At 32.1% G+C, this 16916-nt stretch overlaps 1 protein-coding gene across 6 annotated transcripts in view; it reads left to right on the top strand.

Annotated features, from left to right (window-relative positions):
• DENND1B (DENN domain containing 1B) overlaps positions 1-16916 on the top strand; it is a 317390-nt gene that overhangs the window by 113532 nt on the left and 186942 nt on the right. For all 6 annotated transcript variants that reach the window (XM_074308679.1, XM_074308673.1, XM_074308676.1 and 3 more), the window contains one exon: positions 9037-9086. In XM_074308679.1, the coding sequence (XP_074164780.1) occupies positions 9037-9086 (50 nt within the window). The remainder of the gene's footprint in view (positions 1-9036; positions 9087-16916) is intronic.

Raw genomic sequence — 16916 nt, 5'->3', positions numbered from 1 at the left:
CCAAAGGGTTTCATCTAAGATGGCAGGAGCCATGGACAGATTTATAAGAGAAATTTAACCTTGGGGGTTTGACATAACTTGGATTTCTAACCAAACATAGTAAGGTGGGACTACCCATGACCTCCACAGAGAGTGGGATTATTATGCTAAACTGATATCCATCAGTGTCCTTCCCTGTTTGGCTCAGGGAATAATTCCATAATTCCATACTTCAGTCTTTCTCTGCAATCACATCTAGTTACCTAGGACCTAATCAATTAGATTAAAGGTAAGAGTTGACGTTTAGTTTTGAATGGAGTTAGTTAATATAGGTCCTGAAGTTATTTGGGGATAATGAGTAATAAAATTTCAGGCAGCAATCCTCATGTTAATCATATCAGGGTAAGGAAAAACTGTCTACTGACACAAAACTTAAAAGATAGAATTTAGAAGACAATTTATAAAAAAGAATCTTTAGCTAATAGACAATAATACCTTAGCGCATATTCTTTTCTTTTTTCTCTGTTTTTAAATATTCTTTTATCATAGATCAAATTAAATCTATTTTAACTTTTTCCTGCAAAGCTTATCATTTTGCTGTGTTTCTATATATTTATGTGTATTTATATGTGTGTGTATATGCATATATATATATATATAGTATATGTGTGTAAAAACGTTATTCTCATCTCTTTTGTTGTTGCCTTTTTAAATCAGCATTAGATAAAAGTGATTCTTTGTAGACTCCATAGATCTGATCATCTACATAAGACTGACAAATTAAATACAAATTCTTGAAATTTCCATTTCAAAGCAAGTTTTTTTAAATATGTTTAAGTTAAGAAATATACTATGATATTTACTTTGAGGCAGTTATTTAAAGTTTTTCAAGATATAATTTTCTATTAAAATGTAGATACTTAACATGTTAAAAATTTGAGATGAGAGACTATTATTCCTATTTTATGGGAAATAGGAATTATTTCAAAATGAAACTAAATAAAGTTAAAATTTTTGTTCTTCAGCTCAAAGTTTGATGTATATATATAGAGAGCACTTCCATTTTGCAAATTTGTAATAGATTACTTTTATCTTCTAAAAGAAGAAAATATAAGTTTAAATCAGAAAATTCTCATTCATTACAATGAACTTTATTTCACCTCCTTTTTATAAAGGATATCTCTAGGTACTTTTACAACTTTACTATCTATAGTCCAAAGATTTTTTTAAGATTATCTTGGAAAAATAAAGACATCTATATGCTTTACTTCTAGGCAGATAAAGTCATTATTTGTGCACTTTGCATTTGTTTTTAGGATTTGTTCCTAAAAGCTTAAATGTGTAGTACGCCTTCACACACCCAAAGTAGAAGTAGAAATGTAATATGGTCAAGGATTAAGATCTTCTGGATAATACTTCTGCTTTTTTTTCCTATGTACATAAAGACATGTAGATTCATATGTGCTCTTGGTTTAAGAGTTGTAGATATCTCTTCTTTCCAGTTATAAATGAGTAAATAAGATAACTACTGACATGGCAAAAGTTTGAAAGAAGTATTTAGTTCTCTCTTCCATATGGAATAAGTTTAACCCAAGCTTTTGAAATACTCACAGAGTGGAAGGTATTAATCTGGTATCTTCCCTTGTATTTGTTACAGTTTTATTACTTATTTAGCTTTTTGACAAGCATCTATCTTACAATTAGGAAAACAATCTGAGAATTATATAGCTTTCATGAAAACAAAATAAAACAAGCCTTTTGACTTAATATAACTACTTGATTATAATGGATCTTACCTTCTCAGTTGAGTACCTTGCCTCATATTTTATAGAAAAATGGAGGCCATTCTCTATGAGCTCCTCTTTTGTCATCTTCCTTATCTCCTATCACTAAGATGCCTTTTGCTAGTAACTCTTCCTTCACCCCTGTCACACTTAAAGTCTACTTTCTACCAAGGCTACTCCTACCTACAAAGTGATTCCATTCCATTTTGTCTCCCTTAACGGATTGCCTCCCTATTTCCAATCTATCACTTAGATTTTCAGTCTTTCCTGGTCTTTTCTACTGCCTTTTAACATATCTTTTGCCTTTTTTTTGGTCCCCAGTGTTCAATTCAGCAGCTAGCAAATGGTAGATTCTCAATGTTTATGAACTATTGACTGAATGCTGGAATTACAAATAAAAGCAAAAAGAAAAACAAAAAATTCCTGAAAGAGCTTCCTTTCTAATGAGGGAAGACAACACATTAATAGAGAGTTGAAAGCGAGTTAGTTATTGAAAACAATATTTTCCATTTATAAAACATTTAAATATTTAAAAGTACTTTAGGAGCAGCCACATGGTGCAGTGGATAGAGTGCTGGCCCTGAAGTCAAGAGGATCTGAGTTCAAATCTGTCCATGGACACTTAATACTTCCAAGCTGTGTGATACTGGGCAAGTCATTTAACCCCAATTGCCTCAGCAAAAAAAAAAAAAAAAAAAAAAAAAAAAAGTGCTTTATATGCATCAAGTTTTTATTACAAGTCATTATCACCATTTCACAGATGAGAAAACTGAGGCTTAAACATTTAAGAGGCTTAACAGTCAGGGTCATGGTCTGTCTTCAAGACATTAAGTTTTATACTTTAATATATTATGCTGATAGTTATTAGAAAACAAATCTCACTTCTTGCTCTTAGCTGTAATGTAATATATTCTTTATATTTCATTAGTTCTCCTCAGCAATGCAGGTTACAATATTTCCAAGCTGACCCATCTCATATGGCTTTTTCATGTTCTCCCAAAGTTTATAGCAGAGTGCCATTTTGATTTTTTTTTTCAGGGCTTTCACTCTCTTGACACTGAGAAGATAACAAGGGAACAGAGATTTTCCATTCCTTATTTCTCCTATTTTATATGTCAGGTCCATCTTTTTTATTATAGTTTTTTTATTACAAGATATGTGCATAGGTAATTTTTCAGCATTGACAATTGCAAAACCTCTTGTTCCAATTTTTCCCCTCCTTCCTCCCACCCCTTCCCCCAGATGGCAGGTTGACCAATACATCTTAAATATGCTAAAGTATAAGTTAAATTCAATATATTTATACAAATCCAAACAATTATTTTGCTGTACAAAAAGAATCAGACTTTGAAATAGTGTACAGTTAGCCTGTGAAGGAAATAAAAAATGCGGGTGGACAAAAATAGAGGGATTGGGAATTCTATGTAGTGGTTTAGTCATCTCCCAGAGTTCTTTCGCTGGGTGTAGCTGGTTCAGTTCATTATTGATCTATTGGAACTGATTTGGTTCATCTCATTGTTGAAGAGCAGGCTCATCTTTTTACACTGTACATTTATTTCATGACATCTTTTACCCTGCTTCTTCTGCCTAATTCTTTCTTTGAAATATTTTATAGTCTCCTTATGACCACTATCCTTCTCTCTGTTGCCATTTCACTGGCTTTCCCTATGCATGGAATTCTCTCCTCATTTCTACCTCCTGACTTCTTTCAGATATCATAAAAGTCCCTTTTAACTGTAGTATCTTCATTCTGAGATTATTTATAATTTATCGTTTGTATATCTTGTTTTTACATAGTAGTTGCATGATGATGTCTTCCCTATTAGACTGAACTCCTTGAGAGCAGGAACTGCTTTTTGCCTTTCTTTGAAGGCCCTGCATTTTGTCCAATGTACCCGGCACACTGTAGAACATCTTCTTGTCTTGATTTGTTCTGTGGTTCACTGCCATACATCATCAGAAAAATGTTGGTGTTAAAAAGAATTGCCAAAATCTAAGAATAAAGCATTAGTCAGTAGAAGAACTTTAAAGCCTTTCCCAAAGGCATCTTACCCTGCCCTACTTTTGTTCAAGTAAGGGCATTTACTTCAATTAGGAGAAGTTGAGTTCAAATAAGATCTCAGACACTAATTGTGTGACTCTAGGCAAGTCACTTAAACTGTTTGCTTCAATTTTCTTAACTGTAAAGTAGAGATAATATCAGCACTTTCCTCCCATTGTTGTTGTGAGGATTAGATGAAATGATAATAGTAATTTTCTTGTTATAGTACTTGGCACATAGTAAACACTGAATAAATCTTAGTTTTCAATTCTTACTCAGCTTATTTTTTTTTTTTTTTTTTTTTTTTTTTTTTTTTTTTTTTGCTGTGTCTGTTCAGTGTGAATACTTGTAGATGTCCCCATGGGTACTTTAAATTATTTTGAGTCATTGTGGATCTCATCTAGGAGATTATAGTGCTCTGGAATTTATAAAGTCAGTACAATTTTAGCTGCACTTAGGAGGATCTGGAAGAACTCTTAATTTTACATGAAGTTTCTATTTAACCTGAACTCTGTGCTGGATTTTTTGTGATGCTGCAAATATATGCCCCTCCTTTATGTTTGGCTTCATCTTGATAATGTTATGGTTATTGTAGTAGATTATCTCTCATATGACTTACATCAACTGATGCTGAGTGAAATGAATAGAACCAGAAGATCGCTGTACACTTCAATGCTGTATGAAGATGTATTCTGATGGAAGTGGATATCTTCAGCATAAAGAAGATCCAACTCACTTCCAGTTGATCATTGATGGACAGAAATAACTACACCCAGAGAAGGAACACTGGGAAGTGAATGTAAATTGTTAGCACTACTGTCTATCTACCCAGGTTACTTATACCTTCGGAATCTAATACTTAATGTGCAACAAGAAAATGGGATTTACACACATATATTGTATATAGGTTATATTGTAACATATGTAAAATGTATGGGATTGCCTGTCATCAAGGGGAGGGAATAATTTGGAAAAATGAATACCAGGGATAATATTATAAAAAAATTACTCATGCATATATACTGTGAAAAAATTATAAATAAATAAAATTAATTTAAAAAGATTATCTTTCATATCTTTCCAAAATATTTGGTTAACCTTGAAGTACAGATATACATACATACGTGTGTGTGTGTGTGTGTGTGTGTGTATGAGATTCCTTGGTGGAATACTGCTTTTGATGTGACATTTCCTTAGAGAAAAAATGCCATTCTTTTTAATAAAGCAAGTACATAATTAGGACTATAGAGGTGAGACAAGCAGTGATTGTGCCTTTGAATACTGGTTTTAGAGTTAGAGGATCCAAGTTCAAATCCTATTACTAGTATGAAACAAACTACCTGTGTTTTAGTTCATCTTATAAAAATGAAGAAATTTATGGCCTCTGAAATTTATTTCAGCTCTGTCTCTTATCTATGTTCTTATATGATCAATATTTTCTAGTTAATTGTGTGATAGTAAAATTGTGAGTTTTTTGTGGATTTTTTTGTACTTGTTTTTGTGGAATTTTTACTTGTTTTCCTCTTAATAGTATTATCAAAGATGTCCTCAATTTGTATAGATTATTTTAATAAAATTTTATATAAATGACTTCATAATTGTTGGCAATATTTTATTGGTAATAATAATGATCAGACAAAGGCTATAAACAGTTCTCAAGGTAAAAGTTACAAATAATTTACTTTCATATGAAAGCATGTTTCAAATCAGTAATAATAAGAGAAATGAAAATCAGTATGGTTTTTTACAAGATTTTACCTCATAGGCAGCAAATTCCAAAGATAAGAAAAGATAAGAATAGTTAATGTTGGAGTGAGTTCTGGAAAGACTAGCACATTAAATACCTTGTTGGTGGAGTTGTTTAATTAGTACAGATGTTCTGGAAAGCAATTTGAAATTTTGCAGATAAAATAGCTAATATGTTGATTCCCTCTTAGGCAGTGATTCTGCTGTGGGGTTTATACCCCAAGGAGGTCCTTGACAAGAAAAAAAAAAAAAGTTATATGAATACACCAAATATTTATTGCCACACTTTTTTGGTTGCAGCAAAAACTAGAAACAAAAATACGTTATCTGTTATCTGTTATGAAATGTATTTGTAGAAGAAAATGGTTTTATATATACATATATATCATATTTTTTCAGGTGAGATCAATGGAATTGTAATTAAAATGTAAAAAGAATAATTATAAATTCAATTTTTGACATGTAATTTTCTTGCTACAATTTTTAGTTCTCTTTGTGTTTTATTTTAAAATTTCTTCTTATCTAAGGAAAATATGATCCCTGGGTGTCAGTGATGTGTTAATTTTAAATTTGATAGGTCAGGAAAATTTTTTCAGTTGTTGCTCTAGGCATTCTGTACTATCAAGATTTCTGGAACATTAGTTTCCTAGTTCTGTTTCTACCTGTATGCTTTTCCGTAGTCTTATTTTATGTTTGGTTATTCACTTTTTATGACTTACACAGGCATGTTTCTCTGAGCTTTGTTGTAGGCCCTGTTCCTTTTCCCCTATATATTTACTTATTGTTGTTGTTGTTGTTGTTATTTTGGTGATAGGAGGCAGAGAATCAATTTGTATACTCTCAAATTATTACTTTCAGTTTTTCGTTTTGTTTTGCTAGATATATATATATATTGTTTTTCACAATTTTAATCGGTTCAGCTTTCAATTTTTCTTTATGTTGCTTTTTTAGCAAGCAAATCATATTTAGTCAATTCATAATTTTTGTGGGAGAATTGAGATATTTAGGAAAAATAAAATATTGTCCAAATGATTCTAAGTTTCTGAATAAATAAACTATTTATTCTAATTTAACTGAAATATGTATCTATAAATATTGGACTAGCAAGAAATTGGTGTTTGCTAAATACTATATAGTTTAAAATTGTAACTATTATTTATGAAAGAGGGATTGTTTCAAAGCATGTTATATAAATACCAATTTTATGCCTGTATCAATACTTATAAGGCATTTAAATATTCTATTTTCAATTAACTATTGCCTCTGGAAGGACATAATCCAAGAAAAAATTTAAATTCCTCTTATCCTTTGCCTTAAAAAATATTTCAGTTTGAATAGTACCTGTAATTAAGGAAGAAAACTGAGCTCTGGGAGCTAGGTAGGACTTCCAGCTATTGATCTGTGTAAACCCAGCTTATACTGTCAAGGGAGAAACAGTCAACTGCTGAGCTGCTTTGTCACTGACATAAGCTGAGGGAGGATTTTTTTGTCTATACTGTTTATACACCAGTCTATAGACCTGCTGGCTGGTTGAATTTTAAAGAGTGCGGAGGTTTAAAGACTTGTCCCCTGAGGGATGCTCCTGCCAGTTGGGAAGCGAGCTGAGGCTGTTTCGCAGAAGTTATGTGCATGTGTGTTAGTTGGGACGAAGATAAAAAGGGGGAGGGGTGGGAACTTGAGTAATGAATGGGGAAGCAATGGAGTTTGAGTTTCAAAATTGATACACTACATAACATAATTTGTATATATTTTTATTAAAGTGTCAAATTGTAAACACTCATGGGTTTTAAAAATATGTATCAGATATCGAATACATAAATAATATATAATGATACTCTAGTTAAATCTTCCCAATATGGTAAACATGACTTTTATTGTTATTGTATCAAGCAGTTTATAAATAAGAATGATTAGCAGAATTTAAATTTTCATTTTCTTTAGTGTGAGTGGAAAGAATACCTTGTGATTGAATGAATGAATGTCTTCTTTGATATCGATTAATATTTTATTTGCTATATTAGTAAATTTTATGCAAGTCTAATGTTTGTTTTGATTATTAATATTGTCATATCTATAATAAAATTGCTAGCAGAGTCTTCCGAAGACTTTTTGTTATCATTGCCCCTCTTATGAAGGAATTTTCACTAGCAAGACAGTATCTTACTACAAAGGTGGCATATTGTCTTACCTTATCTTATTCTTTCTTGGTTACAGCCTTTTATGTAGTCTGCCAAGTACTAGATTTGTAACTTTATAACGGGTCACTTTCTATTATATCTTGAAATAGTCTCTTAAAATGAACTGTATTTTATACTTCAAAATACTCTAGTACATTCTGATTTTTGTGATTTTCTTAAATGCAAACTTTATTGATAAAAAACAGTTGGGAATAGATAAATTTTCGGCATATTGCACAGTTTTCTTGCCTTATTGAAACAAATATTAAAAACCAATACTTTGCTCTGCATTAATATGTGATCCTGAAAGATATCTAGAGGTAGAAATGTGTATATATATATATATATACATATATACATATATATGTATATATATATATAGAGAGAGATTTTTTTCTCAGTTTCTGTTCTATCTTTATACAACATGAATTAATTTTAAGTATTTTTTGAAATATGGAAATATTACTCTTTTTATATTGCCATATTATTGGTAATTTTGTTTATTTTTTCTGTATTTACTCGAAGGACTTGTTTTTCCTTCTTTTTAATTCTTTTTTGTACTTTTCAGCTAATGAGGCTATTTTCTTCATTTTAATGAAAACATTTTAATTTTCTGCTAAGCATCTTAAAAATATACAAAGTGGAAATTCGGTACTATTTAATTCAATTGGAGTATTTTGACTTTTTTTTTTTAAGAGTAAGATTTATAAAGAAATTTAGTATTACTGTTGTTGAACTGTATCAAGGGGTTAACTATGTAAATGCCTTTTTTTTTTTAAACCAATGGAAGATCTTTTTTAAACATTTGACTGTGAAACATGTAGAGTTGTTATACCTCTCAGTAATTCATTCTGCTGCCAACTTCATTCCCCTTTCTCTGCCTGCATTTTAATTGAAACAACATTTATATTTTTGAGCCAGGATCTGTCAGAAGTCCCTGTGGCTAGTCTGTGGTACAAGTAGCAGCAGACGTGGCTTACCCATATGGTGCGGTGCTTCTTGTAAAATCCATATGGCCTTGTTGAAGGGAATCCCAGCGGGGATGTGAAGGGTGTTAATACCCTTCAGGCCAGGCCTTTCCCTCCTGGGGCTTCCATGGCATTGTCTTTGCAATCTGCCAAAGCACAAACATAATTCCTTTTTAATAATCAATTATTTTAGGCTAGGAATTTGTGCTGTAGTTCTTGGGGGGAGGATGAAAATCTGAATATATATGTTAAACTTTTAATGGAAAAACTCATGCAAGAAAATGTTAACTGTGAACTTTTGAAAAAAATTGATTAAATTTTGTTTTTATTTGCATTTATAGGAAGTGCTACAGAGTGTGCCAAAGTTCTGTTTCCCTTTTGACATTGAAAGGTACAGTATAATTAATTGATAATTTTAGCCTTTTGGTAATATGTCTTAAAAGCTATTTACTGAATATATTTTCAATAAAAAATAATTATATAGTCTTTTAACTTTTAAGTGAAATCAATATTATGGATTAAGGCATTTTTAAAACTAACAAATATTCTATCTCATTCTCTTCTTCAAAAACCAGTGGGAAGTGTTAGTTGTCAATTTCACCCATTTCCCTTCTTTGTTCTTCAGGAATCTGTTGTAAATATTTGCAGAAACTTTTTAATATGCTCTTGATTAAAACAAAACCTTAGAATTATCTTTTGATACAGATCTATAGATCCTAGTTTCTGTCTCACTTGCGCCTAATTGAAAACACCATCTGTGTAATATAAAGTTGAAAAAAGTTGTCTACTAGGAGTCGATTTATAGAAATAATGCATTATATTAGAGAAAAAAATCTAACAGGTTTGAAAATGTCATTATTTGTTGTTTACTGAACAAAAAGTAGCTGAAGTATTAAATAATATCAGGTTAGAATTTCTTTTGAGTGTTCTGCAGTTCCTGCTATAAAAATCAAATCATTTGTTAGTTTCTTTTTGATTTGCATACATTTTTATCGTTTTTCCTGAAATCAACATCATATTTTAATGCAGTGATGATTGATTGTTAAGATACTTAAGTTTTTAAGATTTGCTATATTTAATGATAAAGCTTTATGTTACCAGCTTTAAAAGATTAAATGATTTAAAAAAATTTGAATGAAAAGTTCTGTTGACCAAGTAAATATTCCTCAAGAAATATCATGGAAAAATATAAGGAGAAAAACAATGAAATGAAGTTGTATACATTATAATTTTTAAAATTCAGATAATATTTCTTAAATTGTGTGATATTTGCAGTGATTAAACTTATAGTGCATAGGTTTTGCTTATATAATCTAAATCATTTGGGAGAATCATTGCATCAATAGTGAAATCATTCCTTTTTAGAATTCACTTAAGCACTTCAAAACCAAAATTGAAGTGCCATAGCCATTCAATTTGGTACTATGTAGTCAGGTAAGATTCTATTACTGCCCTCCAGTGGCAAGAATGCAGTCAATAGTTTTGGCAGGGTGTGTGTGTGTGTGTGTGTGTGTGTGTAATGTATATGACACAAAATAAAATTTTAGTTCATCATTCATGTTATGCCTTTTCTTATAGCTACTTATTATTTTTATAATTATTTGATTTTTCTCATGCACTATCTTAAATTGTTCATAATTAACTTAATTTTCTGTACAGAATGCATTTACTTTGTTTTTAGATACCTGTACTTCAGGAACATACTCTAATTTTTTTTTAACATGCTGATTACAGTTTTCAGTTGTTGATTTTTAACAGTGTAGATTTTTGCAAGACATTTTTTTATGTCAAAAGAAACAAGTATGCTTTTTAAAATCGGAAAGTTTTATTTCCATAGTTCCTGAGCTATTGGTGTGTGTGTGTGTGTGTGTGTGTGTGTGTGTGTGTGTGTGTGTGTGTGTGTAATGTATATGACACAAAATAAAATTTTAGTTCATCATTCATGTTATGCCTTTTCTTATAGCTACTTATTATTTTTATAATTATTTGATTTATCTCATGCACTAGCTTAAGGCAACATTCTTTTGAGCTATTCATGTACATCACTTTTAGACATAAGAGAAGATTAAAGGAATTTAGTTAGAAATTGACTATGTCAGTGGTTACTGATTAAGGAATTGGATGAATTAAATAATTATTGGTACAGTGCTTCAAAAATCTCTACATTGATCAGGCTACTCCTTTCATTAATGTGAATTGCAGTGATTTTTCTATGAGAAAAAATATTGTCCTCTTCTATCACACACATTTGATAAGTCTTTAAAACAACAACAACAACAACAACAACAACAACAACAACAACAACAACAACAACAACAACAACAACAAACCAAACTAAATCTAGACTTGTCCTTAGAGACTAGAATACAGAAGATCATTAGGCCTATAATTGTGTTATACTCTGATGCCTCTTTGTGGCATGGAGGTGACCCTAGGTTCTTAAAGGCCACTCCAAGAAATCTAAAATTCTCTTCAGTCCTACTTAACTGGAAAAGTTTCTAGTGCCAGTATTGTGATAATTATTGGCATAATAGTAAATGGAGTCATAGTTGTAAAAAAAAATCTAAAAGCTATTTGCTTGGGCTTTGTGTTCAGACTAGAAATAGAAAGAAAAATAGAAAAAGCAAGCAAACCAGTTATATAAAAAAAAATGCACAGGGCAGGAAGATGGCATAGTAGATAGAGAACCAGCTATGAAGTCAGGAGGACCTGAGTTCAGATGTGGACTAGACACTTAACACTTCTTAGCTATGTGACCCTGGGCAAGTCACTTAATCCCAATTGCCTCAGCCCCCTAAAAATGCAGAAACCGTTGCCATTGAATAAGAAGAATACTAAAATTTAAATATTCTTCATAAATGAGAAAAAGCTTTTGGTATGCCATCAGTAGAGCATGTGTTTATCTTTGTTATTTTAGGTCCAATTTCGTTGTATTGTTTTAAACCACACACTTTTTCCTGATTCAACTCAACAAGCTTTTCTTAATTTCCTAATATATATAAAGCTCTGATTTGTATGTCATGGTGAAAGAGATGGTAGCCAACCAAGAGCAATACCAGTTTAGGGGGAATAAGAATATACATTGCCTACTATGTGCCAGGCACTTTGCTAAACAATTTTATAAATATTTTATCTTCACAACAACTCTGAAAGGTAGATACTCTTTTGTTGTTCAGTTGTTCTAGTCATGTCTAACTTTTCATGACCTTATTTAGGATTAATTTGGCAAAGATACTGGAGTGGTTTGCCATTTCCTTCACCAGGTCATTTTAGAGATGAGGAACTGAGAAAAAAGGGTTAACTAAGGTGCCTAGATTCACACAGCTAGTCATTATCTGAAATTAAATTTTAACTCAGGTCTTTTTGACTCTAGTACCAGCTCTTTATCCACTATATCACCTTCAATATTTTTTTAGTTTTTTAGAACTCATCAGTAAGATCTTTCAGAAAAAGATAGTAAAAATTAATGAACCTCCCTATAAAATAGAAGCAAGTTGTAGAAGGTAAAAACAATTCTAAAAAAGCTTAGTGAGAGACAAATAAGAAAAGTTATTTTGAGTACATTTAAGGATGAAACTGGAATGGATATTACAGCAGAATATTACAGCAAAGACTTGAAAATATTGTTATGAACTCTTTTCACCTTCAAGGAGAGAAGAGCTCTCATCTTTGGAGTCTAATATTATAAAGAAGGTTGAAATATCATTTAAAAGAACAAAAAGGGGAAGAGATAATTGTATTTGTCTATGCAGAGGAGATATTTGTTTGAAAAAAAAGTCTTGTGAATACTGAAGGATCAATCAAAGCATCTGATGAGGTGGAGGTGGGGGTGGATAGTGGGTGATAGCCCAGAATTAAAAAGGAGCATGAGAACAGTCTAGGTTGCTTTGAGTAAATTACTAAGTCCCAGAATTTTCAGGTACACAAAGGCCCATCTTTGTAATAGCTATTTTAGTTCTGTTCTGTGGCTGCAATTCATAGAATATCGAATTCTGATGCTCTAATCATGCCTATATATATTGATATTCCATAAAACACTTCCCATTTCCTCCAATTACTCTTTTCCCGTGATGTCACACACAAAGATGAGTCAGACCTCTCACCTAAGTGTTCTACTTTTGTGTCATGATCTTTGAAGTGTATTTATTTGACCATAGTTTTTTGCTACTCTGTTTTGCCTTCTGTTTAAAACCCTAAACTTGCCCTCACCATCCTTGTTTCCTTAGTGTTTCTACCCCTCAGGTCTTTCCTTTACCATGCATAAGCTACACTTTCCTCCCTTCTCCATTTTGACTACTTGGTAAACTGTTTCAGCTCTATACTTGCCTCCTCTGTTGAGTCCTTTGTACCCTTATCCTATAGCTATTCTTTTTTTAAGCATACTCTGGTCATGATTATTTCCACCATTGGTTGCTTTTACTTTTCTTCACATGTACCTGATTGAAGCAAGAGAAAATTATTCAACTGTTCAAAAAGAATGTGGTAGCAAATGTTTAACAACTGGGGAGAAATACACAATATGCTTTAAAATTTCATCTATATTGTTATTTTTTCTATTACTTTGTCAAGTTTAGATAGTCAACAGAACAATAAATCAGTCCCTGACTTGTAGCATTTGCTAATTTCAGGAGTGCAAATGTTCACATTAAAATTTTTAACATTCAACTCTTATGAGTCAGTTTAATGATCTTCAGAACACCCTTGCTACTACCCATGAGTCCACTACTCATGTATGTACATAATCTGTATTGGTCCTCACTATAGCAATATAAAGTTTTTATATGTCTCCAATCATTTCATTATTGTACTTACCACAGTGGATTTTTCAGAATTTTCCATCCTTTCTCAAACTTCACTCTCATCTCTCTTCCAAACTTTTCACTAAGAAATTTGATAGTTATTACTCTGAAAACATTGATACTTAAGACTTTGAAAAAAATTAGATGAGATCTACTTTTCTCATCTTCTTCATCTCGTATTACATAGGTACATTCCCCTCCTGTCTTACATGATCTAGTAGGTCTTCCTGTTGCTAGGGTAAATCCCTCTACAAACATGAATAATCTTATTCTGGCCTGTCTACTTCAGCAGTTTGATCCCTCTTATTTCCTTTCTTTCACTAATCTGCAAGGTCTTACTGTGTACCGATTGGTTTCTTGTTGCCTACAAATATAAATTCATGTCTTCTTATACTTAAAAACTACTCACTTGATTGACTCATCCCTTCCATCATTAACCTATATTTCTACTATCTTTTATAAACAAACTTATTAAGACGATCATGTGTAATAAAATTCTACTTTTTTTTAAAAAAATGCTTGTCTGATTTCTAATCTCATCTTTCAGTTAAAATTGTTATCTCTAAATTTCTAGTGACCTCTTAACTACAAAATCTAAGGGCCTTTTTTTCCAAGTCTCATTCTGCTTGACACTGTCAGTCACCTTCTGCTTGTTATCTTTTCTCTCTAGGTTTTTATGACATTGTTCTTTCTTGGTTCTCCTTCTATCTGATAGCTCCTTCTCAGACTTTTTTCCCACATGATCATTAGATCAGGCCCAATAAATTTGGGTACTCTTTTTTTCTATTATATTCTCTTGCTTGGTGATTTAATAAATTCCAATGGATTTAGTCATCAGCTTTATGCACATAATTCTCATATTTTCATATTTTTATTTAATTTTAATCTATCTCCATTCTCATATTTCTAAATGTTTATTTAGAACATCTTGAATTGGGTGTTCCATAGATATCTTATATTTAACATGTCGAAAACTGAACTCATTTTTCTCAACCCCTTTGCCTTAGAAAGAAAAAAAAAGCAAAACAAAACACCTCCCCTCTTCCTGATTTCCCTACCACTATATTCCAGTTGCTCACTCTACTTTTTAAGCTACACATCTTTTTGACTTCTTATTCCTTCCAATTCCTGCCAGTCTGTTATCAAGTCTTGTTAATTCTATATTTACAACATTTTTTGTATATGCCCATTTCTTTCTTTTTATACTGCCACAACCGCAGAGCCCTCATGATCTGATGTTATTTCTATTGCAATAATCATTTATTTGGTCTCCCTGTGTTTTATTTCTCTTCACTCTAATTTATCTTTCACTCAACTATCAAAATGATCTTTCTAAAGCATAGGTCTGCCCTTTTTACTTCCTACTTAGTAGACTCCAGTGGTTCCCCATCAACTCTGTCACCAAATATAAAAATTCATTATTTGATATTGAAAGCCCTTTGTGACCTTGCCCCTTCCTACTCTTAGTCTTCTTATACTTTATTCCCTTTGAAATATTTTGTCATCCAGTGATAGACTTTCTTATATCTTCCACAAAACATTCCATTTCTTGACTGTGCTTTTTCTCTGGTAACCTTCCATCTATGAAAATGAAACATAAAGGATTTCATCAAAGAAATCTGTAATAAAAAGAAAAATGAACTGGTTATGGTGTGAAAGAAAAAGATAGTTGTTGGACCGCCAAAATAAATTTGCATAAGGTTTGGAGTGTTTTTCTATTTACTTAGATTTGAGCATACTTTTTCACTTATATTTGAATAAAACACACTCATGCATTTATTAAAGTCCTGAGAATTCACATGGTGATCAATGTTCTTCCAGAGGGCTTTTAAGAAACATGAGTAAAAATGGCAAATGAGACATTTTCTTTGATCCTTGTCACCTTTCATACATCTCCAAAACAAAAATATATGTACCATAGGTAAAGCAACTTCAGCCATTTCCTGGTTTAGTACAAAAATAATCCTCTAAAATTGAAGATTTTGAAATTTGAGCTCATTCAGCACTGCTCCCCAACTTTTCACATTAGTATTAGCACCCTCAAGGACATAATAACAGAATTACATTAAAACCTGTTTCTGAAACTCATTTCCCTCTCTCTTTTTCCAGTGGTGTAGAGACCTAGTTCTAGGCTCTCAGTTACTCAGGCCTCAGTAAACCAGCTTCCTCCAATTCTTATGGAGCAGACACTTGGAGGGTTACAATTTGGAAGCACCAGTGGAGAAAAGCAGCTTCTGAACTTGAGGTGCAGGATAGAGAACTGAGGAAAGAGGGAGATCATCAGGTCATCAGTATAGGAATGAGATTTGGGGAAGCTGGAGTTAAAGTACAGCATTCCATGAAGCCTGAGGGAAAGGGCCACCTGGGGTTAGTTCTGACTACCCAGAAGTTTCTTGAGACATAGACCAAGGCTGGTGAACCATGAAATACTCATCTTAGGAGGAGCCTCAGATACTTTTCTGACTCTCTCTCCTTTGACTATGGTTTCTTTAGAGGTTAGATTCCAGAAATGGGTGGTAAGGAAAATAAGAGGGGAAAAAGACTGAAAGTACCAAAGATTCCAGGAAGAAAATTCAGACCTTGAAGAAAAATGGATAATTTAATAGGAAAAAGTATCAACAAAAGAAAAAAATAACTTCTAGATCTAGTAAATGAGTTAAGAAATCTATGAATAAAGACTGGAAAAAAAGGAAATGATCTAACACTTGATGACATAGGTGATAACATGCTAGATTCTATATTTTTAGTCTAATTTATTAACTTTTAATAATCTAATAACATTTACTTGCTGTAATGTTCTTTTTCTCTAAATTGTAATTGTTCTCTATGAGAAGATCCCTTGGGGAGCTTCTGGAGGCAGCCTTAGTTTCAGTTCAGTTCAATAATCCCAAAATGTAGCCAGGAGTTAAAGTCCAGATTCTTTATTGTGTCCTTCAAAATCCTGAATCTTTTCCTGAGGCCTGGTTAGCTTTAATAGAGACCTATCTCTCTTCTTGGCTCCTGAGAGCTCTTGTCCAAATGTCCCCAGGCAGCAAAAAATGTGGAAGTGGGAATGAATCTTGACTCTTCCTCCCAGAGAATGGGATTGTGGGTTTTCCGGAAGTTAGTCCTAGTTGTGACTCTCTCAAAGTCTCTTTGGCCCTGAGAGTTTCTCTCTTATATGTTCCACACTGAGTATACACCAATCATTATATCAAGAGGAAACCATTAGTTGTTGTAGGATTAAATCAATGCTAAACTTGATTTAACCATTGTCTTCTCAGTTCTACTTAATACCTTCTTTCAAATTCTGGCCCATAACATCTCCTTGTAGGATTAAATCAATCATACTGAATTAATTATTGTCTCTATTCATTCCAGTGACTTAGCACCCTGTAAAAATCCTAACAACTTGCTTAATTTTTTTTTTTCAAAATTGATGG

Source organism: Sminthopsis crassicaudata, chromosome 4, assembly GCF_048593235.1.
Source record: "Sminthopsis crassicaudata isolate SCR6 chromosome 4, ASM4859323v1, whole genome shotgun sequence".
Classification (NCBI taxonomy): Eukaryota; Metazoa; Chordata; class Mammalia; order Dasyuromorphia; family Dasyuridae; genus Sminthopsis; species Sminthopsis crassicaudata.
Note: the sequence above shows the minus strand (reverse complement) of the source record. Positions and strands in the feature narration are given on the sequence as shown.